This window comes from Muntiacus reevesi, chromosome 1, assembly GCF_963930625.1.
Source record: "Muntiacus reevesi chromosome 1, mMunRee1.1, whole genome shotgun sequence".
NCBI classification, from domain to species: domain Eukaryota; kingdom Metazoa; phylum Chordata; class Mammalia; order Artiodactyla; family Cervidae; genus Muntiacus; species Muntiacus reevesi.
In genome coordinates, this window is record NC_089249.1 from 91,760,736 (window position 1) to 91,787,635 (window position 26,900).

At 36.4% G+C, this 26,900-nt stretch overlaps 2 protein-coding genes across 4 annotated transcripts in view; both read left to right on the top strand.

Annotated features, from left to right (window-relative positions):
- Positions 1–13,350, top strand: part of RSBN1 (round spermatid basic protein 1) — a 43,208-nt gene extending 29,858 nt beyond the window's left edge. The window contains exons 5-7 of the mRNA XM_065906741.1: positions 6,628–6,795; positions 7,989–8,097; positions 8,727–13,350. Of these exons, the coding sequence (XP_065762813.1) occupies positions 6,628–6,795; positions 7,989–8,097; positions 8,727–9,200 (751 nt within the window). The 3' untranslated portion in view covers positions 9,201–13,350. The remainder of the gene's footprint in view (positions 1–6,627; positions 6,796–7,988; positions 8,098–8,726) is intronic.
- A 2,205-nt stretch (positions 13,351–15,555) lies between these two features.
- Positions 15,556–26,900, top strand: part of PHTF1 (putative homeodomain transcription factor 1) — a 68,547-nt gene continuing 57,202 nt past the window's right edge. For all 3 annotated transcript variants that reach the window (XM_065906749.1, XM_065906764.1, XM_065906757.1), the window contains exons 1-3: positions 15,556–16,024; positions 16,350–16,424; positions 17,042–17,098. In XM_065906749.1, the coding sequence (XP_065762821.1) occupies positions 16,380–16,424; positions 17,042–17,098 (102 nt within the window). In that variant the 5' untranslated portion in view covers positions 15,556–16,024; positions 16,350–16,379. The remainder of the gene's footprint in view (positions 16,025–16,349; positions 16,425–17,041; positions 17,099–26,900) is intronic.

Genomic DNA, 26,900 nt, shown 5'->3' on the forward strand with positions numbered 1-26,900 from the left:
GATAACCTTACTTGGCGATAATTATGAAAATAGTTTATAAAAACTATTAACATGAGGTGGTAGCATGATAGAACATGGCAATAAACCAAAACTTCAGCACATTGCTAAACCATAGCAGTTTTTGTACCTCATAATGATGAATCTTGATATTCTAAATTCTTAAGTATTGTATATATTTTTTTATTCTATAGTCTTTCCCCAAAGGAAATAATTGTTTGGTTTCCTGATTGGTATAAACTTAAAAAACAAACATCAGATAACAGAAAAAAAGTAAAAAGGCAAAAAATATCTATAATCCCACTCATTTAGGCATGTTAAGCTTTCACATTTTGGTCTATATTCGCTCATAAATTTTCTTTGTACACAGATGAATTCCTTCTTTACATGATGATTACTTTAAAATGTGTCTTATTAAGATGCAGCCATATCATCATTTCTAAATGACTATGTAGTTTTGACTGTATGGTTGTATCAAGATTTATTTTACCAATTCTTTATTAGTGTAAATTTTTTTAGTATATTGATAAATGATATTTGGTAAACATGACAGTGGTGTGCTGGAACCAGTTTATACCAGCTAATAGGGCCAATATTAGCCTCGTAATTCCACATGGAGTGAGATCACATGAATAGGTTGAAATTGGCCATGTTGGGAGTATTTATACCACAGAAACCAGCAAATCAGCTATTAGGTTGGTACAAAAGTAATTGCAGTTTCGGACTGTGAATTTTAAATGATATTAACTAGGCTCAAACACTCTTTATTAGTCAAAATAGGAACCATTACAGTCAACAACAGCTGTACAACCACCAGTGTTGTACAACCACTACAACCACTACAGCGTACAACAACCAACGAAAAATAAGTTTGTTTATTTCTGTAGCATAAAAATCCATGCTTGGGGATCAGCAAACACTTGGAAAGCATTTTCTGCCTCATGCTGGTTGTGGAAGCATTTTCCCTGCAAAAAGTTGTCAGGATGCTTGAAGTGTAGTGGTAGTTGGTTGGCAAGAGATCAGGTAAATATGGCAGCCTAATTCGTTAGCCTAATTCATTCAATTTTTGAAGTGTTGGTTGTGAGATGGGTGGTCAGGCATTGTTGTAGAGAAGAATCGGGCCCTTTCTGTTGACCAATGCCAGCTGCTTGCATTGCAGTTTTCCATGCATCTCATTGATTTGCTGAGCATACTTTTCAGAGGTAATGATTTTGCTAGGATTCAAAAAGCTGTAGTGGATCAGACCGACAGCAGACCACCAAACAGTGACCATCACCTTTTTTTGGTGCAAGTTTGGCTTTGGGAAGTGCTTTGAAGCTTCTTCTCGGTCCAACAGTGAGTGAGCTGGTTGTTAACAGTTGTCGTATATAATCCACTTTTCATCACACATCACAATCCAATCGAGAAATGGTTCGTTGTTGTGTAGAATTAGAGAAGATGACACTTCAAAAGGATGCTTTTTTGATTTGCAGTTAACTCATGAGGCATTCACTTAGCGGGCTTTTTCATCTTTCCAACTTGCTTCAAATGCCAGACAACCATAGAACAGTCGAGGTTGAGTTCTTCAGCAACTTCTTGTGTAGTTATACGAGGATCAGCTCTGATGATTCTTTCAGTTGGTTGCTGTCACCTTCAAATGTCTGGCCACAGTGCTTCCCATCTTCAAGCTCTTGTCTTTGCAAAAACCCCTTGAACCACTGCTGTGCTCTATGTTCGCTTGTAGTTCCTGTGCCACATGAGGTGTTGATGTTGCGAGTTGTCTTCGCTGCTTTAGGACTCATTTTGAACTCGAATAAGAAAACTGCTCAAGTGTACTTTTTGTCTTAACATTATTTCTATAGTCTAAAATAAATACAAAGTAAACAGCAAACAATAAGTCATTAGCAAAACATAAAGCAAGAAATGCACATTAAAATGTTGTATAACATAATCATGTTTATTTAAGAATGTATTCAATATTAAATGGCAAATTTCAACAATGAAAACTACAATTACTTTTGCACCAACCTAATACAAATCAGCCATCTCCCCCACTAAAGCCAGTTACTAAACGTGAATGGTACATCATTGTGGCTGGCTAGTGGGTTGACTGGCTGGTTGGTTGATATATATATATGTAGGTAGGCAGGTAGATATTTTTTGTGTATATGCATGTTTATTTTCTTAGTAGAAATTGCTAAAGGCTCAAAGTATATACAGATTTCTAAATGACTTCCAGAAATGTACCAATTTATATTTCCACCCACATAGTAAGATAGTACCCTTTTCCCCCCGTACTCTCCACTAACATTCTCTTTTTTCATCTGAGACAAAAATATGTTACTTTAATTTGCCTTTTTTGAGGGTTTTAAATTTCTTCTTCTGTGGTTCCCTTTTAATTTTCTTTACTTTTATTTCCATTGGGATGTTGTTTCTTTTCTCTTTACTCACAGAAAGTTTTATTCATATATTGTCAGATTTATCTTTTCCTCTGAGATTTCTTTCTTAGTGGCAAATTTAGAAAGGCCTTCTCTCATTTAGTGTTACCAAATACTCACATTTTCTCCTAGTTACATATGTGATTTCAGTATTATGTATTTAACCTGGTGTTGATTTCAGTATAGAGGGAGAGATTCTGTTTAACATTCTTTCCAAGTAATTAGACAGTTGTACCCACATTGTTTATTTAACAGTTTATTATTTCTCCACTAATCTGAGGTACTATCCAACTTAATTTTTATTGGGATTATATATTCTTAAGAGAGGCATCAAAAGCACTTTGAATTAGAATGAGTAAATCAGAACTTAAACAGTAATGTCATCTTTATGTGTTATTGAGAATGTCCTGTTGCTGAAAATGATGAAATCAATGTAGAATCTGTTTAGTTATCAAGGGCACTGCAAATGAAGATGATCTTTAAATTTATGAACTCTAGAGTTAAAGAAATATATGCACAGGGTTTTAAAACATCAAACAGTATAGGGGGTTTATAATTTAAAAAAATCCTGGCCACCTTTTCCTCCAGATGCAAATACCTTTTTTTCACCAGAGGCAAAAATGTTTTCTGTTTTCATGGTATACTGGGTAGGGATTCCTCCCTTTGGGGATTTTCCAGATAGTTAAATGAGTCCTACTCTAGCCTTTTCCTCCCCCTTGTACTTTTTGTCAACTGTGCTTATACATTGTTGAGATTAATTCATGTTCTGTTTTAAAACTGTAATTAGGCTGTATATGCTTTGTCAAGAGGAGTATTCTCAAATTTGAAAGTCAGTAAATGGCATTTAAAATAATATGGATAGTAAGTTTACTGGAGGCTAAAATTCGTTTATTCTAAGGTTCGAGTGGTTTGTTGTCACTCAAAGGAATAATAAACAAAAGGATCTTTTCTGTATTTCACCTAGATACTGAAAATCATACTACATTTTAGTTTGGTTCATATTTGAATCTTGCTGGATATTTTTGAATTGTTCTGTTTTTCTTATTGTTTCTGATTGCCTTTTTTGAGAGGATTCTATACACTTTTCTTGACCATATTTCTAATATCTTCTATTCTTTCTATTGTTTAAGATTGGGCTTCCCTGGTAGCTCAGACGGTAAAGAATCTGCTTGCAAAGCAGGAGACCTGTAATCCCTGGATTGGGAAGATCTCCTGGAGAAGGGAATGACAGCCCACTCCAGTATTCTTGCCTGGAGAATTCCATGAACAGCAGAGCCTGGTGGGGCTATAGTCCAAGGGGGTCACAAAGACTTTTTTCTAAAATCACACTGACTTTATGCATGGCTTTGGCTAGTGCTTCATTTTGGTTTGTTTTTTTTTTAATAACTTCTTTGAGGGAGAATATTATTAGTTACATTGCATTCTTTGCTTTTATCATACGCTCAAGAATCCAAAATTTCAACCATACTTTCTGGTCTAACACATCCCTTTTTACCTGGAAATGTTTTGGAGCTCTGTTTTTTTACCTCAGTGTGAAAAGCTTATTTCACAGTTATCTACCTAGTAGTTCCCATTTAATGCTTTTCTACCTTAACGGTTGTCTTCTTTCTGGGTTTATTTCTTTTTCTGCTTAATCACATACTCATTATAGTCTAAGAAAAGGAAGGTATTGAGTGATCATAATGTCTGAAAATTTCTTTTTCTGTTGTTAAATATGATCTGTAGTTTAGCTGGAGTCTACAAGGTGTATTTTCCTTAGGATTTTTTAACATTGCCCCGTTGTCTTCTGGTATCTAATATTGTTTATGAGAAATCTTAATGCCAGTGTCATCATTGTTCTTTTGTAAGTAACCTATATTCTTTTCTTCTCTGGGGGCTTAGTTTCACAATGACACATCTGTGCTGGGGTTTTTAATTCCTATTCTTATGTTTTAATCCTTTTTGTTGTTTGGTGGGTTCCTTAAAGTTAAAAATTCATGTCTTCTTTCATTTCTGGAAATTTTTCTTGTTTAGTTGCTTCAGTAATCTCTTCATTTCTCTATTATTTGTTTTTGTTGTTGCTTGTAACCAAAACCATTGGTTTTGGAAACTGCTGTTGGTTGAATAATAGATCTCCCAGTTTTATTATCCTCATATTTCTTATTATCTTTCTGCTTTCGATTTTGGGGCATTTACTTGACATTTGTCTTCTGACAAAATTCTTAAATTTCAGTGTTGTTTATTTTGGTGTTTTTCAGGCTGCTATAGACTGTCTTCACGTCTCTGGTGATTCTTAGTTGACTTGTTTCTATTTAGAAATAAAGCATTGGGCTTACTGGGCATTCTTTTTGTATTTCAGTGAGGCTTGTCAATAGGTAGGTTTCACTTTAGAGTTAACAGACATAGAGGTGGACATTAAAGGATATGTCCAAATGCCAGAAGATTGTGTGAGTTTATGTTCGATGTGTTTAGAGAAGAACATGCAGGATTTTTTGGCTGAAAGTTTATCAGAATGGTTTTGGTTACAAGCAGCAAAATTGATTCAAACTGGTTCATAAAATAAAATGTTGTCTTGTGTTTCAGGAAGTTCAAAGAGGTTGACTCTAGGCAGCTTATAGTCAGTGGTTCAGTGTTGTCAGCGAGGAACAAGGTCTTTTCCTTTACTCTCCTCTGTCGTTCTCCCTACCTAGGCCCTCTGTCTACAGTGGCTTCCTCTGTGGTTGCTGCTGGATGGCGATAGCAGTTCTAGATATACGTCTGGATCTGGTTAGAGCTAAAGAAAGAAAAGAGTGTTTTCTTTTACGACTTTCTTAGGAGCCAGGGAGCTTCCCAGAAGTCTTAGCAGATTTCCTCGCATATTGATTGCTAGCCAGAATCAGTTTGTGCTTATTCCTATATCGTTCACTGGCAAGGGGAATGAACTTAACTTAGTTTGCCATTATGAACTTAGTTTGCCAGAACTCATCAGGATCCATCTCTGGAGCTTGTGAATGAGGGTAGGGACAGAGACCTAATAAAAACTAGAGTTCTTTTAAAGAAATTAAGGTGAGAGGTAAATGCTGGTGGGTCACCTACATTTGCCCTCTGTATGAGTTTAAATACCTGACCACATTTCTGCCACTGGAGTGGCAGGTGACAGGTTTATTTGCAGAATTTCACTTTACTTGCTCTTTTTTCAGCTGTACTTCCTTTCTGTCCATTTTCCTCATTTTACTAACCTTTGAGCTGCCGTTCCCTTCTGGTTGAGTCCAGGCCTGTGGCTTTCTCGCCTCACTTTCGTTAGTCCAGAAACACCTTTAATCATCTTTCATCTTCCAGAAATGTGTTGATGGTGTTCATTTACTGATTCATTTTCTTTTGTTGCTAAACATTCATTCCTTTACTGTCACCTTTAGATGATTATATTTAGAAGGTTTTGAGCACACAAAAAGCAGAAGATAATGTAATAAACTCCCATGTATTCAATAGCAAGTTACCAATTCATAGCCAGTTCTGTTTCATCTATAATCCCATCCATTCCTCCACTTCTATTCCCCACCCTTAGTGCATTAACTTGAAGTCTTTTACCTCCATTTTCATGTGGAAGGAGATGTAGATGCTCAGGTTGCCATCTTCAGTTAAGTCTAGTAGAATGCTTTGAGACTTAAAAATGACTCCAGGTATAAGAAACATACAGCCTTGAATTCTGAATCAAATTTTCTGTTACTAGGCAACTCATCTTTTGGTAATTTCTTATTTCATATTAGAGTTCAGCCAATTAAAAATGTTGTGATAGTTTCAGGTGGACAGCAAAGTGACTCAGCCCTACATATACATGTATCCATTCTCCCCTAAACTCCTCTTTGATCCAGCTTGCCCCATAACATTGAGCAGAGTTCCCTGTGCTATATAGTAGGTCCTCGTTGACTATCTGTTTTAAATAGAGCAGTATGTACATGCTAGAGATCTATATATATTTGTCTATTTATTTATAGTGTTTGTATATTCAAACACCACATTTGTGCCAGATCAGGATAACAGCTGTCATATTATCATGACATCATGACTGAGAAAAGGAGGTCACCCCATTCAGCATTACACTATGGCATGTCAGATGCTGATGATCGAAATCGCTGAACCTTCTCAGCCCTCATTTAAGATTTGGTGTTTTAGTAGACTTTTTGTCTTACTGCTGTTAATTTTTTATGTTGCTGCTTTCTTCCTCCTCATTATTTTGAAACCAAATTGACTACAGATCAATGAATGAAATTAAAAATCTCCAGTACCTACCTCGGACCAGTGAACCCCGGGAAGTCCTCTTTGAAGACAGGACAAGAGCTCATGCTGATCATGTAGGTCAGGGGTTTGACTGGCAGAGTACGGCTGCTGTTGGGGTTTTGAAAGCTGTACAGTTTGGTGAATGGTAAGTTAATGGACCTCAATTGCAAGATTGAGTCCACGTTTTCTTAAGGCAGCATTAACCAATTTGAAAAGTTGAAAACAGTTTTAATTGTGGTAAAATACACATAACAAAATTAAAATGAAAATCTTAACAATTTTTAAGTGTAGTAATGTTAAGTATATTCACATTGCTGTAAAACAAATCTCTAGAACTTTTTCATCTTGCAGAACTGTAACTCTATACCTTTTATTCAATAACTCCCCTTTCTGCTCTCCCCCAGTTCCTGGCGAACATCACTCTATGAATTTGACCACTTTAAATACATCTTATAAATGGAATCAAACAGTTGCTGTCTTTTTGTGATTTGACTTATTTCAGTTAGCATTGTATCCTCAAGGTTCATCCATATGGTACCGTGTGTCATAATTTCCTTCCTTTTAAAGGCTGAAAAGTACTTCATTATATGTATATACTATGTTTTGTTTGTCCATTTGTCTGTCAGTGGACACTTGAGTCGCATCCACCTTTTGGCTGCTATGAACAAATATCTTTTCATAGCCGTGCTTTCATTCTTTTGGGTATATACCCGGAAATGAAATTGCTAGATCATATAGTAATTCTGATTTTAATTTTGGGAGCAACAGCTATACTAGCTTTCTTAGAGGTTGCTCCCTTTTACACTCAGTTAGGGCCTGGTTTTAACAAGGCTCAGAACATATTTAAAAGCTGTATTTTACTTTGTTTATTAATATTTATGCCTTTAGGGTCTTCAATATTGTAGAGTTTGGTTTGATCTTTAGAATTAGAGTTCAATCACAGGTTGACAGTAATATTTTAAGTTAAAGATTATTTTTTTTCCTACTCTATACTTTAAAAACTGGAATGTGTGGTATTTGTGTTTGAGATGTATTCTGTCCATTTCTTTCTGTCAAGATGATGACGTCTGGTGGCATGGAGATGGTGGGGCAAAGTGGTTAGATGATTTAATCATTGATGTTTAAGTTTTATAACAGCTAATTTTAATTTTTTAAAAATCACTTTATTGATGTTTTATTTTTTTAAGTTGATGAAAGAAACAAATGTATACTTTGTCCTTAGGTGTTATGCATCTATTTCTTTGCTAGTGTAGCAGTTCCAGGAATAGGAAGGTTGAAATTGTCATCATTTTCCATTATGAGATGCTTGTTTCTAAAACTTAATTTTGTCAATCTTAGGAGTGACCAACCTCGCATAACCAAAGATGTGATTTGTTTTCATGCTGAGGATTTTACTGATGTTGTACAGAGACTTCAGTTAGACCTTCATGAACCTCCAGTTTCCCAGGTAAGAACTTTTGTTTTTTCATTGCTCTTTGAGTGAGATCTTGGAAATTAAGTATCTGTACTTATTTAATTTTGCATTTTATCTTTTAGTTGGATACATGGTATAGTGAATTTAATTTCATTTTAAAAGCTGTTTGTGGAGGATGTTGAAAATCATTAAAATGGAGCTTCCCAACCAGAATGCTTAGGGTCTCCCTTCAGTCATTGGGATGACAAGTGGGCCTGAGGTGGTCAGAGGACCCAGGATGCTCAGTTTTGGCCATGAGCAGTCTCAGTTGTTAACCAAATTGCACTGTGTGCCCTCACCTACAAAAGGCTGGAAGACAGTAAAAGAAACAGAGAAATGTTGCCCTGGCATGGGGCTAAGAGTATTGATATTTAGTTGCATTTTGAATTATTTAATGATTCTGTAGGCCAGTCCTAGTTTTAACCTGTACTTTGTTACTAGAAAAGTAGTAACATAGGAGGAAAAATGTATCTCAGGAATTGTAGGAAATTGTAGTAAATTGTAATAGTATTGTTTGACTTTAATTTGAACCTACTGTTTTCCTGTGCTGATTATTTTATTTGACTTACTAATCTTTGCATATTTTACTTTAAAATCTCATGAAACTTTTTTCTTCTTTTTAGTGTGTGCAGTGGGTAGATGAAGCAAAACTAAACCAAATGAGGCGGGAAGGCATTCGTTATGCTAGAATTCAGCTGTGTGACAATGATATCTACTTCATCCCTAGAAATGTCATTCATCAGTTCAAAACAGTGTCAGCAGTGTGCAGCTTAGCCTGGCATATAAGGCTTAAACAGTACCACCCTGTTGTGGATGCCTCTCAGAACACAGAAGGCAGTTCTAATGTGGACTGTGATTTAACTGGAAAACAAGAATTAGAAGTTGACTCCCAGTGTGTGAGGATAAAAACTGAATCTGAGGAAACGTGCACAGAGACACAGCTTTTGACAACTGCTTCATCGTCCTTCCCACCTTCATCTGAACTTAATCTACAGCAAGATCAGATGACTCAGTCTATTCCAGTTTTAAAGGTGGAAAGTAGACTGGACTCTGACCAGCAACACAGTCTACAGGAACATTCAAGCACTCCTGTGTGATATGTATATATTCAAACACATTTTTTTAACTTTTTTAAATTTTGATGTGAAGTTATAGTTTTATAACTGGCTTAAGTTAAGTTTTATTGGAGAAATCTTGCCTATAATTCTATAAAGAGAAATGACATTCCACAAATGTCAAGCATATCTTTTTTACACAGATTATGCAAAGTTAAGAGTTGTATCTTATCCCGTTAGTACAGTATGTAATAGTGGGTCTGCTGCTACTTTCTGTTTTAAGGTGTGAGGTAACAATTCAATCTCTTCTTCAAATCAAAATGAGAATTCTCTGGAATAACAGATTCTTATTTGGTAAATTAATTCACTTCCTTTAATTTTATCTTGACTTGTCTCTTGCCATTTTTGCTGTTTTTACGATAGAAGATCAGATTCATGATTTAGTACTTGTGCTTTTATGGCACAGTTCCAGTTTCTACAGTAAAAATGGCGTAGGTTGCAGGAAGGAGGTCCTGCATGTTGTGCATGGGCAAGTCATTTATTTAGTTTCAACCATAAGGAGCAGGTAGGTTCTAAGGAGTTCAGTGGCTCTCTGATTTCTTAACAAAAGAGAAAGCACAGCACTTTCTGATCCAACTGTTTTTTTTTTTTTGTATCTGTTATTTAAAGCCCAGTGGATATTTCAATTAAAAATATCTAAAGATGAATAGTCCTTGGTCATTCATTCTCCATGGTTCATTAATCTCTTCTAGAATACTTGGTAACTATGGAAGATATTTTGGGTAAAAGAGATAATGTTGACATGATACTCTATATTGTTCTGCTTCCTAGCATCCTCACAATTTGTGTGGACACTTTTGCTTCCTAAACTGATCATGAGTATCAAACTTATAGAATGATATCTATTTTTCAGATGAGGCTGCCATATTTTGTGCATGAAACTTAGGAAAAACTATTTTGTCACCTAGCATCAACCTCTTCATGATAAAGATCTGTTGAGATACTTCAGTTCACAGTTTCAACTGGTGAATACCTGGGTTTATTTATTATTGCTCTGTGTTGCTACTGTCTAATAAAGAATATGGCACTAGATTTCATCCTAGAGTTTCAGGTAGCCTAATCCTTATTAGTGCCTGAATATTTAACAATTTTTTTTCTGAACAGGCACAGTTCATATAGCTAGTGTAGTCTTAATTTTCTGTTATTTTAGAATGTTAATGTGATACACATTTCAATTTCTCTTAGTTAATAATATGATAGGCCTTTTGCTTATTAAAGGAAGAGTACTCCCCACACCTAAGGCCAGATTCTTGTATCTGCCTGGTTATAGTGCAATTTGGAGATTTTTTTTTCCTGGAGAGTGAGATTTGGAATATTTACATTAACATAGGCAAAAAAAGATGCCGCTTTATTATGTCTGTCACCATGGAAACAGAGCTGCATCTTTTGAAATACAAATATGAATTTTCTCTAAAATATTCTGAAATAGGTTAAATCTTATATAAATATTACTTTGTGCAATATTGTTGTGTAGTTAAACGCATATTAGCAAAGTATAGAGGTCACTGTGTAAACTGATAGAAAAGTAACCATCAGCAAATACTGCAGTGATTAGTTAGAATCTGTATTATTCCTTATATATATGTATATGTATGTATTCTCTGTTACAAAGGATGAAGACAAATAGAGAAACATTTCAGTGTAAACCATTTATGAATTGGAAGTGATGTTGGTTTTAGTTATCTTTGTAAATAAGGTAATTAGAATGGTATGAAGAGTAATGTGATTATTGCAGGGGTGTTTCAAAATCCTGGGTATAAATTTTAGGGTAAATTCTAGTTTATCAAGACTAGTTTTTAAGGGACCTGCCTTTGAGGATGTTTTTTATTATTTTAGGGGGAGGGGGTGAATCACTGAGTATGTGGGTTTGGGTTATTTCTTGTTTTTATTTTTCTGTCCAGAAGAATTTCATAGAGCTTTACCAGGCTGTGCAAAGTAAAATTCTTCTCAGGCAACATTTGCTTTTCAAAATAATCATGAAGAACAAGGTTATTAAAGCAAAAACTTTTTATTTTTTTCTTGTCTTCCAAGATCCGATTTCCCCATCTCCCACTTGCCATCCAGCAAATGCCATCTGTCATCTAAGCTGGTCATTGCTAATAAACAAGGAGACTGTCTCCTGACAGCCAGCACTGTGTATAATCACTCAGGAACCAGCGGATCTGCAAAGACCTACAATCAAAAACAAATCCCCATTTTCTTTTTATAAAACATTCTACCCTCAACTCCAATATAACATATTGAAAAGAGTATAAAGATGTTTAAAATCATGTACTAATAAATTCGTTGTATGTTAGAACTGCAATAGAACCGAGAGAGAAACATTTAGCTAGTAATGTATCTGGAAACTGAATGTCCTATGTGAGTATTAGATTTTAATAGCATGCTTTAAAGACTGATGAATATAAAAGCGCAAGTTTTGAGTTTGTTACTGCTTTAAAGCTGTATCCTAGTTTAGCGATACAAATGATAGCAACTTTTCTAAAATCATTAAATTATTTGGTTTGGTGGAGTGAGGCATGGAACAATCTGGCGTCTTCTGATTTGTAAAGTAGTGATGGCAGTGAAGTTGTAACTGAAGTTTAAGCTGATCTTCCTTTTTGGTATATTATCTGTTGTGCCAACTCTTTTGAGATTACTTGCAGAATGTGGCTATAAGTTTTAGTATTTTGTGGAGCAGAGGGATATTTTTTAAATGTGCTTATGGAAAAGGATCCAGTAAATGAGTATTCCTAACTTAGTAATTAGAATGATCTTATGGTATTCATTAATCAGGAGAAAAGTCTTCCCCTTGCCCCAGAAGTCATACTGTAATTACCAGGATGTACTTGGAGTAGGATTATGATTCAAAGAAGTAGCCCAAATTCATAAAGCAATAATAATAAAAACGACAGATTTGCTTTCCCCTCCAAAGTTTTAACTCTTTACAAATGAATTCCTCGGCTTAACTGTACTTTTAATTTGCTAATTTAATACTTAGGATTTGTTTCACTGGTACTTTATTATTAATACTTCGAATTAAAAGACATTCGGAAGGTCCCCTTTCCCCTTAGAGACAGCTGGAATAACGACTAATGTTAAAAGCTCTTGTAGGGAGAAAAAGGAGCTTATCAAATAAAATTACTTACTAAACCTTAGGAAAAGATGTTTTGCATCAGTCTTAATAGGCAAAAAGTTCATGCTTAGTGACTGGAGAGATTTTTGCTTCTAGCTTTTCCCTCTATAAATACTGTCTAGAATGAAAGCTAATTTAGGAACAAGACTAACATTCAAAAAACCCTTAGTGCATATATTTTTAATTATTATTAGCTCATTTATTTTCATCTGTATTTGCCATTAAAATTTATTTGCATTTATATCTTTAGAATAATTGAGTTTGTGTCTTTTTGTTTTATCATTGCTACAAGTTTTATAAAAAGAAACTTTTCACTAGTACATGCCAGAGGTTCATATTTCTGCTAAGTATTAATTTTTTAAAAACAGATTGTCGCTGTATTTATTGGTCATGCAGTAAGTAGAGGAAATGTACAAGACAGATGTTTTTCTTTAGCACATGGACCTATCCTCATCCTGAAAGTTTGTTGCTTTAAAAGCAAGTATCTCTCCATAAATATTATGGCCTTCCATTTCTTCATACATCTTTTAGGATTCACTTGTGCATGTAGTTGAGACCAGTGTCTCTTAATATAGCACTTTTCAATTCTCTCTAAAAAACTTATGTACTACTTCTATCACATGTTGTAAATTTTCATGTAATAGTGTTTTCTGTGACTAAACTCCATTTTGATTGGCAGCTAAGACTTTTTTTTCCTGTGGCTTTAATTTATCTAAGAGGTCTTTGCATATAGATGAAATGTATAATTTGCCTGGCGGACTATTTGCGTTTTGTGGCCTTAGTTTGTTTATTGACATTAATGAGTGTTTTAAAAAGGTTTTTAATGAATAGTCTTAAATCTAAATTTGTGTGAATAATAATCCTTTTAACACAGTGCTTTTTTGTAGCTGTCTAAGTGTGTTAAATTGTTAAGCTATTTCTTTGTAAAATAGGACAATGGAATGCATAGTTTTTTTTTTCCTGTAAAGTATTTTTTTAATAAACAAAGTCTGATTTGTCCTTTACTGATGTTTCATGACAAAATGAATAGCACATATGAATTCTGGCTACCTGGAACCTGTTTTTAAAATATTTATCCCTCCTCTGTTTTCTGTTATTTTGTACTATTTTAGAAAATCTTGACTTTTCTAAGGAAAAGGTTATAGATGCCAGGGTAAAATTTCATCCTTATCAAGAGGCAGTTAGTTTGTGGGGAAGAAGGAAAACTATGCTTGGCATTGTTGCAGTTAACCCTCTTAACCGCATAAATTGTTCTATATCTGAGAGAACAATCTTAAATTTTTGATCTGGGGATGTTGATATTTTTGAAAGTACATGCATGCAGTGTTAGTTAATGAACATGCTCTTACAGACGTTTCAGATTTCATTGCTGTATTAAGTGACATAACTCAGTGCTTTTTTCCTCATCAGTTCTTATTTGTGTGAACTCATTAATTAAGGTACCTTTCCTAAGCCCTTGCTTATGATTAGGAAAGGAAAAGGAAAGGAACTGATGTTTTTTGAGTAACTGTTGAGGAGATTGGGATGACAGGATGAGATGGTTGGATGGCATCACAGATTCAATGGACATGGGTTTGGGTGGACTCCGGGAGTTGGTGATGGACAGGGAGGCCTGACGTGCTGTGGTTCATGGGGTCGCAAAGAGTCGGACACGACTGAGTGACTGAACTGAACTGAACATTTAATCCTCACAGCCTTGAGTAGGAAGGTAATAATACAGTCTCCATAATACAGGTGAGAAAACAGGCTGTTAGACCAAATAAATTACCTGAAGTTACATAGTGGGAGCAGGCATTTGAATGCAGTTGTGAGCTCAAAGCCCATGCTTTGTTCAGTAAGAGCTTTAGGGAGCATTGTAACTTTGTACATGGGGCTCCTGAAAGATGGTTTGCTACTTATTAGTTTTCCCTAGTTTTACCTGATTGCAGTTCTTCCAGGAACTCCCCCTAAAGCCTCTCTGTGTGCTAATAAAGTAAAATGCTTAATTAGTGTAACTTTACGTTTTAAAGCAAATATTTAGATATACATAAAATGACTTTTTGATTAGTCATTCTTCCCGTGCTTTTCTTTAATCAGACATTCCTCTTGAAACCCAACAGAACTTTTAGCTGTAAGGACAGGAAAAGCTGTCAAGAAGCAAAAGCAGAAAGGAAACCACTGCCAATGTGTGGAATATAAAAATAAGCCTGGGTAAAATGATTTTAAATTATTCTGTGGGAGTTACTTTTATCTTGGTAGATTTTCCTTATCCGTGAAACGGGAATAGTAACTTCCATTTATGTCGATTTGCTAGCTAATCTGAAGTTAGCTAGCAAACATTTACAACTGCCCATCTTAGGCTTTCTAGACTGGTCTAGTCATTATCTCATTAGCTTTAAACGGACCCAAATGCTACTATTGAATGCCAAGCAAAGTCACTGCTTCAATTGAGGTTAGAATCACCGTTAGAGTTCAGTGTTCCGTTAATGGCCAAAGGGAAAAAAAAGGTATAGGAGAGGAAAGCAGCTTGCTTAAAACCTTAACCTGTTCTTACATATTCATCTGAGGTCGCAACCGGTCCTTTTCCCTGACCTCTGTCAGCCTGCTCGAATTCTTAACGTACAGACAGTTCTTCCGCTCGCCACCTGCCCCTATCCTAGTTGGGAAAGTGCCTTGGAACTGCCCTAAGCCTTGGCCCCTCTCTTCCTTTATTTACCCTTGAGCACCCAGAAAGCTGAAGTCCCAGACCTGTTGGGAGGCGGGAGAGGAAGGGACTTAATAAGCCGCAGATTGCCAGGTCTTTCGTTGCAGAACAGCGTAAATTCATGAAAACATTTGTTCCTTCAGCAAAGGCTGAGAAACTGTAGGCCAGGCTCGTACCGGGCCCTAGTTTCTGACCTCATGGTGCCCCCAGCCCACTGAGGAAGGCCGACAGTAAATAATGAAGCACAAAGAAATATAAAACAAGGAAAGCCGAGTGTTGCAAAGAAACGAACAGGGAACTATTTAAATATCTGGACCGACCTCCTTTAGATGGATGGCTGGGAAGTCATTTCTGAAGAAGTGACCTGGAGGGTGAGCTGAGGAAGCTGCGCAGGGGCCCATACCGCCGCGGTGCAGCTCCCCAGCCCCTCGGTCGCGAAGCCTGGCGGAGGCGCGGCGGGAAGGCCCCGGGCCGGGGGCGGAGCCAACTTCACAGCAAACCCCGGAAAGCGGAAGCTGCAGCCCGGCTGCACCGTGGTCTGCGGAGCTGCTGCTTCCCAGGTCTGGGTCGGCTGAGTCACGGCCCGGCCCGGCCCGGCCTAGCGAGGACGCGTGCCCGCCGCCCCGAAGCAGCTGCCACCCTTGGGACCTCTGCACTTGACTTTTCCGGCCGGGCACAAAGCCTTCGGCCGTTGCCGTAGCGCCTGGCAGTCTAGCGAATACCCCCTTCACTTTTTATCGCCCTCCTTTCTCAGTTCATTGTTTGGTTATTTTAGGGTCAGTCCGATGACCCTATAGGTCGGGCTTGGAGGGCGCCGGCTCTCTGGCAGCAGGCTGCCCTCGTCTGGGAGCTGGGCAGCCGGCTGCCTCCGAGGTTGGGGCGGCCTCCGTGGTCTCCATGGTAACGGCCCGGCCGGCGTCTCTGCCTCGGGGGGAAGATGCGGCCTGCAGGGTCCGCCGCCTCGCCCCCGGCCTCACGGGCGGGCCGGGGTCAATGAGAAGTCACCAGGTGAGTGCCGGACCTTGGAGAGCGGAGGAGGTAGGGTGCGGGTCAACTCCACCGACCTCCCCTCCTCTCCTGCTTTCCTGCATCCCTAAACACACCGGCACAAAATCTCTTAGAGAAGCTCCGGTCGCCGCTGCGCCAGAGGGTTTTTTTTTTTTTTTTTTGGTATGCTCTTTTGTTTTTGTTTTTTTTTCCTGGCAAACAGCCGGAAAACGAGACGATCAGCAGCTTATGGAGAGGCTGAGAGAAGCGTTTTTTGACTTCTATCCAAACTGGGAAAGTACCTTTAAACTACTGGACTCACCGACTGGTTCTCCTTCGTTTTCAGTGAAATCCCGTTCTCTGGCTGGAGACACAGATGGCCTCAAATGAGAGAGATGCTATATCGTGGTACCAAAAGAAGGTAATATCAGTGTATTTTCATTTGTAAAGCATGCTTCCTGCAGAAAGCTCCCGCAAAGAATGCCTATCATGTTAGTTTTTAATGAGTTTGGTAGTGCAGTGTATTCTTACACGGTATCTCAAATGGAAAGCCTAGTGTACAAGGTCACGAGGTCTTTTGAATTCAGTTCCAGGTCCCCGCATGAGATTTTCAACTTCTTGTCTCCAGACTACATTCACAGTGTCACAGCAGTGCTCTGAGAGTTTGCTTCTCATCAAATTGCTGTTTTTTTAGACATAAAACTTTTATCTGCACGGATCAGACTGTTACTGTCAGCAATCTTAATGAGCTGCCCGCTACCTTTTATTTCTGTTTAGTTTTCTACTGATACTTTTTAAGTGGAAATATCTTTTAAGATTGATATTTAATTTGAAATATTTTGGACATTGCTTCCAGCTAAGTTTGGGATTTTGAAGGAAATAGTCCTTAGAAATAATAATTTATCCTAGCCTCAGAAAAGCACAGACATTTCCCAGATACCATATAGGCACTTGAAATAGTTTCATGACTTTTGTGAGACTTGGCCTAAGTGAAAGAATTTCCTTTCCATCATTTAAGTAGCCTGCTTCTTATTTCAGATTGGAGCATATGATCAGCAGATATGGGAAAAGTCAATCGAACAGACTCAGATTAAGGTAAACTGATTTCTTTGATTTTTTTTCCACTTTGTTTTACTGCATTAATGTGTTGTAAGTACTGGATTGTACTTACTTTTTTTAAAAAAATGTTTATTTATTATGTGGCTGTGTTGGGTCTGAGCTGTGGCATGTGGGATCTTCCTTGTGTCATGGGGGATCTTTCATTACGGAACACGGATTCTCTATTTGCGGTGCAAGGGCTCAGTAGTTGTAGCACACAGGCTGGGTTGCTCTGTGGCATGTGGGATCTTAGTTCCCTGACCAGGGATCGAACCCATGTCCTTCGCGTTGCAAGGCAGATTCTTAACCACTGGACCGTCAGGGAAGGCCCTGTACTTACTTTTTTTAAAAAAACCTGCACTTATCCACTAAGGTATTCTTTGTTCTTTGAAGTTTATAAGGAAAACAACAGTACCAGTGGGATGATAAGTGACAATTAACATTTGGCCTTCATATCATATGAGAGGAACAGAAAGGGGTAGTTGGTCTATGATCAATTTGAAATCAAATATCCAGTATAAACGGAACTATGGCTCTTTAACTGGCATAGTTAAGAGTTAGTTGTGGTAATACAAGGCCAGTTTGCTAGAGCTTCAAGGTTTTCAGGTGAAGCTGTGAAAATGAACTATCCAGGTTTTTTAGAGCAACTCCTCCTCCTCACCCCTCTCCTCCTTCCTTTTCTCCTTTACCCTTGCCTTTCATCCCCCACCCCTCCCACTCCCTCTTCCTCTTTTTCTTCCTCTGCAAGTCAAATAAAATCCATTTGTTACCTGAATCACTTTTTCAATTACTGGTTTAGAGTATGATCTTAAGTATTTCAGGTTCTTAAATGTTTTTTTACACTACTTTTGAATCTGAGCAGTTTCTTGGAGTTATTTCATGCTAATCAAGCAACCAAAATTGATGTGTAATTCAGATGCCAGTTTATTAATTTGTAATAGGGGAAGGAAGGGTTAAATAATCTAATGTTCCCAAACCAGAGCTGTGGGATCAATATGTGTTGCGGGAGTGGGGGGTTTGGGGGGATGGGGGTGTTGCAAATTCAGTCATGGAATTGTTGCTTGGTAGCTATATGTAATTGCATAGTCTTGAGAGATGTGGAACAGCCTCAAGACCATCCTGCCCTTAAAGAATGTCTATTAACCTTAATATTTAGATCTACAGATTTAGGCTCTTACCTCCTTGGAAAGTACTGAATAATGGCTGGCAGATTCTTGTTTTTGGACCTTTCTTTTTAAAAGATCTTTCCTCAGACCCTCTGTTAACAGTAAAAAAATATTTATGTCTGTGTGTTATGTTGCTTCAGTTGTGTCCGACTCTTTGCAACCCTATGGACTGCAGCCCACCAGGCTCCTCTGTCCATGGGATTCTCTAGGCAAGAATACTGGAGTGGGTTGCCATGCCCTACTCCAGGGGATCTTCCCAACCCAGAGATCAAATCCATGCCTCTTAGGTCTCCTGCATTGGCAGCAGGTTCTTTACCATGAGCACCACCTGGGAAGCCCAGTACAACTTAATAGTTTGTTCTGTTCATCCCCAAGTCAGATTGGTTGGGCTGGGACATTTAAATCTCAGCTGAAATACTTTCAGGGCATGTTCTTTTTATAAGCCAATCAACTAAGAAGTTATTAGAAATACATGGTACTTGGCTAACTTTTCACAATTTTGTACAGTCTCTGATGTTTTATATTAATAGGAGATGGGGTTAGGATGAATAAATCCCCCAGTTTTATATCGTAGCTCTCAAATCCTGTCCTGTTCTTTGGTGAGCTCCAAAAAGTGTGGGTAGTTAAGTCTGGTATAATGGAAAGCGCCCAGTACTAGGGGTTGGATCTCCTTTTGTGAGCTGTCTCTAGCTTTGTGATCTTGAAAAAGCCCTGTGGTTTGACTGGTTTTGGTTTATTTATGCTTTAAAAGATTTTACTTCCTGCTATACAATTTCTTTACCTACCTCTTTCCTCTACCTGATTTAAATATTTCCACAACTCTTATTTCCATGCCATTTTATATATACCCTCCTTTTTGTACACTGTATCCTGTGTTATTTGTTAACCTGTATGTTTTCATGGACCTCAAGGACAGGAATTGCATTTGTATCCCATTTTTTTAGAACATCTTGATTCATACTAGGAACTTGGTGTTTCTGTATTCGATTAAAGCCCACCTATTATGTATATTTTTAATCAGTGTTTTCTCATAAGGTAATTGTAACACCTCCTTAGTTTAGCAGTGGAAAGAATAAAATTAAAGAGAACTCTAAAATTTACTGTTAAGGTACCAAGGCCTCCCAGGTGCTAACAATACAGTCAACAAGACACACATGGTTCTTGCCTTCATGAATTTCACAATCTAATGGTGGTGGGAGAAAAGCCATGTTTTTAAGTATGTTTAAGTCTTATATGAAAACTGACAAAAGTATAGGTTACAAAGAAGTATTTAATGCAATTTAAAACAGATTACACAAATATAACGATTTTTGAAAACTAACATCAGATGACAATACAATAAAATTAGAAATTATATAATAAAAATATAATTCAAGGTTATAAAAAACATAAATTTAAAAAATCTTAACTTGGATCATGAAAAGTGGTAGGCACTGTACTGCAAACATTTATTGAGCTACTATGTTTAAAGCATTTTGCTAGGTACTGATTACAAGGAGAAAAGGTATTTACAAACAGAAGTATAATAATTGTATAAGGGAAGAATAAGTAGCTCAATCTGGTTGGAGTATAAAGTATGTAAGTGAGATGATATATCATAAGTCAGTTTGGAGCTGAGTTCACTGATCTAAGAACTTTAGACACTATATTATAGAAAATGAAAAAAATTGTATGGTTTTGAGTAGAGGAGGCACATCATATCTGTTTTTTTGGAGGATAGAAATAAAAATGTAGTTATAACAAAATTTGTAGAGGGCTTCCAAAGCAATGCTTGATGAAATTATATCACTCTAAATGTCTATATTAACAAAAGAAATATCTAGATTGATTAGGAAGAAAGAGTCACAATGATTCAAGCTAATATGAAAAGAATCAGAAATAAGTCAAAATAAAGGGGAAGAAATATCAAAAATAAAACTAAAACAAATGTTCATGTATTCTTTATTTAACAAATATTTGTTAGCAGCTACCTATCGTGTAGGCAATAGGCTAGGCAATGTGTCTGTATAATGACGAACAGAAACATTCAACTTTTTTTTTTTCATAGAGTTTATGGTAATGTGGGAGACAAAGCAATAGTAAAATTAATCCTAGTAATGAATAAAAATTGCTTTGTGATATATGCTAAGAAAGAAAGCTATTATTTTCAAACTTATAACAGGGAAATGGGCCTAGTCAACGAAGTCAGAGAAGCCTTCCCTGAAGAATCGATGTGTCAAATGAGATCTGGAGGATAAATAACAGTTAATTAGGTCAAGAACAAATACACTAATCCTACACAAATTCTTTCATAAAGCCTGGGAGAAAGTGTGCTTCCCAACTCATTTTAGGAGACCAGTATTACCCTGATTACAAAAACAGCACCAGAGAATTTGTTGTAACTATACTACAAAGCTACAGTAATCCAAACAGTATGGTTTGGCACAAACATAGATAGATAGATCAGTGGAATAAAATAGAACATCCAGAAATGAGCCTACAGTTATAAGGGCAATTAATCTACAACAGAGGAGGCAAGAATATACAATGAGGGAAGGACAGTCTCTTCAATAAATGGTATTGGGAAAGCTGAAAACTACATGCAAAGACTCAAGCTGGACTGCTCTCTCACATGATGCACAAAAATGAATTCAAAATAGATTTAAAACTTGAATGTAAGACCTAAAACTATAAAACTTCCAGAAGAAAACATAGGCTATACAGTCTTTGACATTGGTCATAGTAATATTTTTTTTGGATACATATCTTCAGTCAAGTGAAATAAAAGTAAAAATAAACAGGGCTCCAACAAACTAAAAGACTTCTGCACAGTAAAGGAAACTATCAATAAAATGAAAATACCACCTATTGAATGGGAGAAGATATTTACAAATGTTTTATCCAGATATACAAAAAATTCATACCAGTCAACATCAAAAAAAGAAACCTATTAAAAAATGGACAGAGGATCTGAATAGACATTTTCCAAAGAAGACATACAGATGATCAACAGGCACATGAGAAGATGTTCAGCATATTAATCATAAGGGAAATGCAAATCCAAACCACAGAGAAATATCACCTCACATGGCAGAAGAGCTATTATAAAAAAGACAATAAATTAGAGTTGTTGGTGAAGATGTGGAAAAAAGGGAACCTTTTTGCACTTGGTAGAAATGTAAATTAGGGCAGCCACAATGGAAAACAGTATGAAGATTCCTTAAAAAATTAAAAATAGAACAACCATGTGGCCTAGCAACTCTACTGTTGGGTATTTATCTGAAGGCAACAAAAACACTAATTAGAAAAGATATATGCACTCCTATGTTCATAGTAGCTTTGTTTACAATAGCCAAGATAATGGAAGCAATATAAGCGCTCATCAGCAGATGGATGGATAAATATGTGGTATCTATATACAATGGAATATTACTGTTACATAAGAATGAAATCTTGCTGTTTGTGACAACATGAATGGCCGAGAGGATGTTATTCTGAGTGAAATAGTCAGAAAAAGACAAAAACTCTATGATTTCCCTTAATATGTGGAATCTAAAAAATAGATGAACAAACATAACAAAACAAAAAAAGCTATAGATGTAGATAGAGTAAACAGATGTTGCCAGAGAAGGGTTACAAAGGGAAAGAAATAGGTGAGGGAGATGAAGAGGTAAAACTTCCAGTTGCAGAATGAATGAGTCACTAGTATGAAATGTAGTGTGGGGAGTATAGTTAGTAATTATGTAATATCTTTGCATGGAAAGATGATAATTAGACTTGGTGATCATCCTGAACTGTATAAAGATATGAAATTATTATGTTGTATAACATACTGTTTTAGGTCAATTATATTTCAAAAACAAACTCAGAGAAAGAGAGATCAGGTTTGTGATTACCAGGGCTGGGGAGTTGGGGGAGAGGGAATTGGATGAAGAAAGTCAGAAGATGCAAGCTTCTAATTGTAAGATAAAGTAGTATTAGGTATGTAATGTACAACATGATAAACATACATAATGCTTCTATATGTTATGTATGAAAGTTGTTAACAGAGTGAATCCTAAGAGTTTGTATCACAAGGAAAAAAATTTTTTTTCTATTTTTTTAAATTTTATGAGATGGTAGACGTTCACTAAATTTATATTGTTGTAATCATTTCATAATGTATATGTCATATCATTATGCTCTGTACTGTAAACTTAATACAGTGTTGTATGTCAATTATATCTCAATAAAAATGAAAGAAAAAAGTCCTACCTGAGACATAATACAGGTTTTTTAATAACTATAATACTGATTTATTTTTTAAAGAAAAAAATTTGTCCTAAAAATGTGCATTGGCCCCAAAATATAAAAATCTTTAATAAAATATTCACAAACCAAATTCAATAACATGCAAAATGGATTATCTACTGTGACCAAGTGGGATATCTGAGAAATGTGTCATTAGTTTAAAATTTGAAGACGATATAATATACCATATTAATGGAATAAAGGGTAAAACCACATGATCTTTTTAGTAGAGACAAAAAACATTTGACAAAATTCAGTGCCCATTACTGATGAAATAGTAAGTAATATTCTCAGCCTGCCAAAGGATGCCTAGTAAAAACCCACTATAGCTAGGGATTAGAGACTTGAGTGCTCTGTCTCTCAAATCAGGAACAAGCAGGATGTCTGCTCTTAGCATGTTTTGTACTAGGGATTCTGGCCTGAGCAGTAAAGCAAGGAAAAGAAGTGAAAGGCATTGAGATGCAAAAGAAAATGAAAATTGCCTTTATTCGTGATGACTTGATCCCATATTTAGAAAATGCTAAGACATTACTAACAATAAATGAGTTTAGCAAGGCCTCTAGATTTAAAATCAATATAGAAAAATTATTTGTATCTCTGTATACCAGCAATGAGTGTTCTGAAAATGAAATTAAGAAAACAGTTTATTCATAGTTGTATCAAAAATAGTAAAATACTTAAGAGTAAGTTTAACATAGCATACATAAGACCTGTACCCTGAAAACTACAGAACATTGCTAAGAAAAATTAAAGATGTGAAGATATGGAGCAACATTTCATGTTTGGGATCTGAAAGGCCTGACATTGTTAGGATGGCAATCCTCTCTAAATATATTAATATCTATAGATTCATTATAATCCCTTTAAAATTCCAGCAGTCTCCTTTTTGTTTTGGTAAAAATTGATAAGCTAGTTCTAAGGTTGATCAGGATGGTAAAAGACCTAGAACATTCAAGATAACTTTAAACAGAATTTGAAGGCTTACTGCATCCCAAGGGCTTCCCTTGTGGTTCAGATGGTAAAGAATCTGCCTAATGCTGGAGACCTGGGTTTGATCCCTGGTTGGGAAGATCCCCTGGAGAAGGGAAAGGCTGCTCACTTCAGTATTCTGGCCTGGAGAATTCCATGAACTCTATAGTCCATGGGGTCGCAAGGAGTTGGATATGACCGAGCAACTTTCACTTCACTAGATCCAAGATTTACTGTAAAGCTGTAAATAATTCAGATAGTATAGTATTGACATGAGTGATAGATCAATGAAACAGAATAGAAAATCTAGAAATAAATCCTTACAGTTTTGATAAATTGATTTTGACAAGGATGCCAAAACAATTCAACGAGAAATGATAGTCTTATCAACAAATGGTGCTGGTACAATTGGATATCCACATATATAAAAATAAACTTTTAATTCTTACCTACACTGTATACAAAAATTAATTAAAAAGGATCATGGGCTTAAGTGTAAGAACTGAAAGTCTGAGGTTTTCTAAAAGGAAACATAGAAGATCATTCATACCTTAAGATAGGCAAAGATTTCTTAGAAAAATGGCTATGAAAGAAAAAAATTTTATAAATTTGGCTTCATCAAAAATTAAAACCTTTCTTCAAAATATCCCATTTTAAAAAACAAAAAAGCAAGCCATGAACTGTGAGAAAATATTTTCAAATCATATATTTATTAATATGTAGAGCATTTGTACCTGTGATACATAACTCCTACGACTCAGAAGACAAAAAACCCAGTTTAACAATGGGCAGAAGATTTGAATAGGTATGTCACTAAAGACAATACCTGAAATGATTGGGCCTGTCCAAAGATGCTCAACATTACTAGCGAAGTATTAATTAAAACCACAGCAAGATACTATTATACACCTGTTTGTTGTGTTCAATCGCTCAGTTATGTCTAACTCTTTGCAACCCTATGAATTGCAGCATACCAGGCTTCCCTGTCCTTCCTTCATTATCATCCAGAGTTTGCTCAAAGTCATGTCCATTGAGTTGATGATGCCATCCAACCATCTCATCCTCTGTCAGCCCCTTCTCTTTCTACCCTCAAAGGATTAGAGCTTTAGCATCAGTCCTTCCAATGAACATTCAGGACTGATTTCCTTTAGGATTGTCTGGTTTGATTTCCTTGCTGTCCAAGGGACTCTCAAGAGTCTTCTTCAACACTGCAGTTCTAAAGCATCAATTCTTTGTCATTCAGCCTTCTTTATGGTCCAGCTCTCACATCCATACATGACTACTGGAAAAACCATAGCTTTGACTATTGACCTTTGTTGGCAAAATGATATCTTTGCTTTTTAATATGCTCTTTAGGTTTGCCATAACTTTTCTTCCAAGGAGCAAATGTCTTAATTTCATGGCTTCAGTCACCATCCACAGTGATTTTAGAGCCCAAGAAAATTAAGTCTCACTGTTTTCACATCTATTTGCCATGAAGTGATGGGACTGGATGCCATGATCTTACTTTTTGAATGTTGACTTTAAAGCCTGCTTTTTCACACTCCTCTTTCACCTTCATCAAGGGTCTCTTTAGTTCCTCTTTGCTTTCTGCCATTAGGGTGGTGTCATCTGCGTATCTGAGGTTATTGATACTTCTGGCAATCTTGATGCCAGCTTGTGCTTCATTCAGCCCCGCATTTCACATGATGTACTCTGCGTGTAAGTTAAATAAGCAGGGTGACAATATACAGCCTTGATGTACTCCTTTCCCAGTATTGAATCAGTTCATTGTTCCATGTCTGGTTCTAACTGTTGCTTCTTGACCTACATACAGGTTTCTCAGGGGTCAGGTAAGGTGGTCTGGTATTCCCACCTCTTTAAGAATTTTCCACAGTTTGTTGTGATTCACACAGTCAAGGGCTTTAGCATAGCCAATGAAGCAGAAGTAGATGTTTTTCTGGAGTTCCCTTTCTTTTTCTGTGATCTGATGGCTGTTGGCAATTTGATCTCTGATTCCTCTGCCTTTTCTAAATCCAGCTTGTACATCTGGAAGTTCTTGGTTCAGGTACTGTCAAAGCCTGGGTTGACGAATTTTGAACATTACTTTGCTAGCATATGAAATGAGTGCAGTTGTGTGGTATTTTGAACATTCTTTGCCATTGCCCTTCTTTGGAATTGGAATGAAAACTGACCTTTTCCAGTCTTGTGGCCAAGGCTGAGTTTTCCAAACTTGCTGGCATGTTGAGTGCAGCACTTTAACAGCATCATCTTTTAGAATTTGAAATAGCTCAGCTGGAATCCCATCACCTCCAGTAAGTAGCTTTGTTCATAGTAATGCTTACTAAGGTCCACTTGGATGTCTGGCTCTAGGTGACTGATAACACCATCGTGGTTATCTGGGTCATTAAAACCTTTTTTGTACAGTTCTTCTTGTATTCTTGCCACCTCTTCTTAATACCTTCTGCTTCTATTAGGTCCATACCGTTTCTGTCCGTTGTTGTGTCCATCTTTGCATGAAATGTTCCCTTGGAATCTCTCATTTTCTTGTCTTTCCCATTCTTGTCTTTCTAGTCTTTCCCGTTCTATTGTGTTCCTCTATTTCTTTGCATTGTTCACTTCACCTGTTGTAATGACTAAAATTAAAAAGACTAACCTTACCAGGTGTTGGCCAGGACATGGAGGAACTAGAATTATCATACACTGCTGGTGGGAATGGAAAGTGGAAATTAGTTTGATGATTTTTTAAAAATTTAAGTACATACTTCTCATATGACCCAGCATTTCCATATAGTTACCTATGTGAGAGAAATAAAAACAGAGGAACATATTCAAATATTCATAGCAATACTACTCCTAATTACCAAAAAACTAGAAAAAAGTCCAAATGTCTTTCAACTTGTGAGTAGATAAATAAATGTATTATATCCATACAATGGAATATGACTCAGCAATAAAAATTGTTGATACATGCTACAGCATGATGAACCTCAAAAATGTTATGTACGTAAAAGGGGCCAGACACAAAAGACTATATTCTGTGATTCAGTTTACATGAAATTTCTAGAAAAGGCAAATCTGTAGAAATAGAAAGCAGATAGGTGTTTGCCTATTGCTGGGGGATAGGAATACAGATTTATTGCCATTCTTATTTTTCAAGTGAGGAAATGTTCTAAAATTTAAATGTGATAATGATTGCACAACTCTCTAAATTTACCAGAAATCTACCAAGTTAATTACTATAACTATATCTCAATATCAATGAGTTTTGTACAGTATTAATTATACCTCAGTATGGCTATTTTCTTAAATCACACCAATAGAAAAAAAACAGGAGAGATCATAATGTAGTACACAAGAAATTCATATATATTTCCAATGAAATTTTCTTCTAAAATTTTTAATTAAGAGAATAT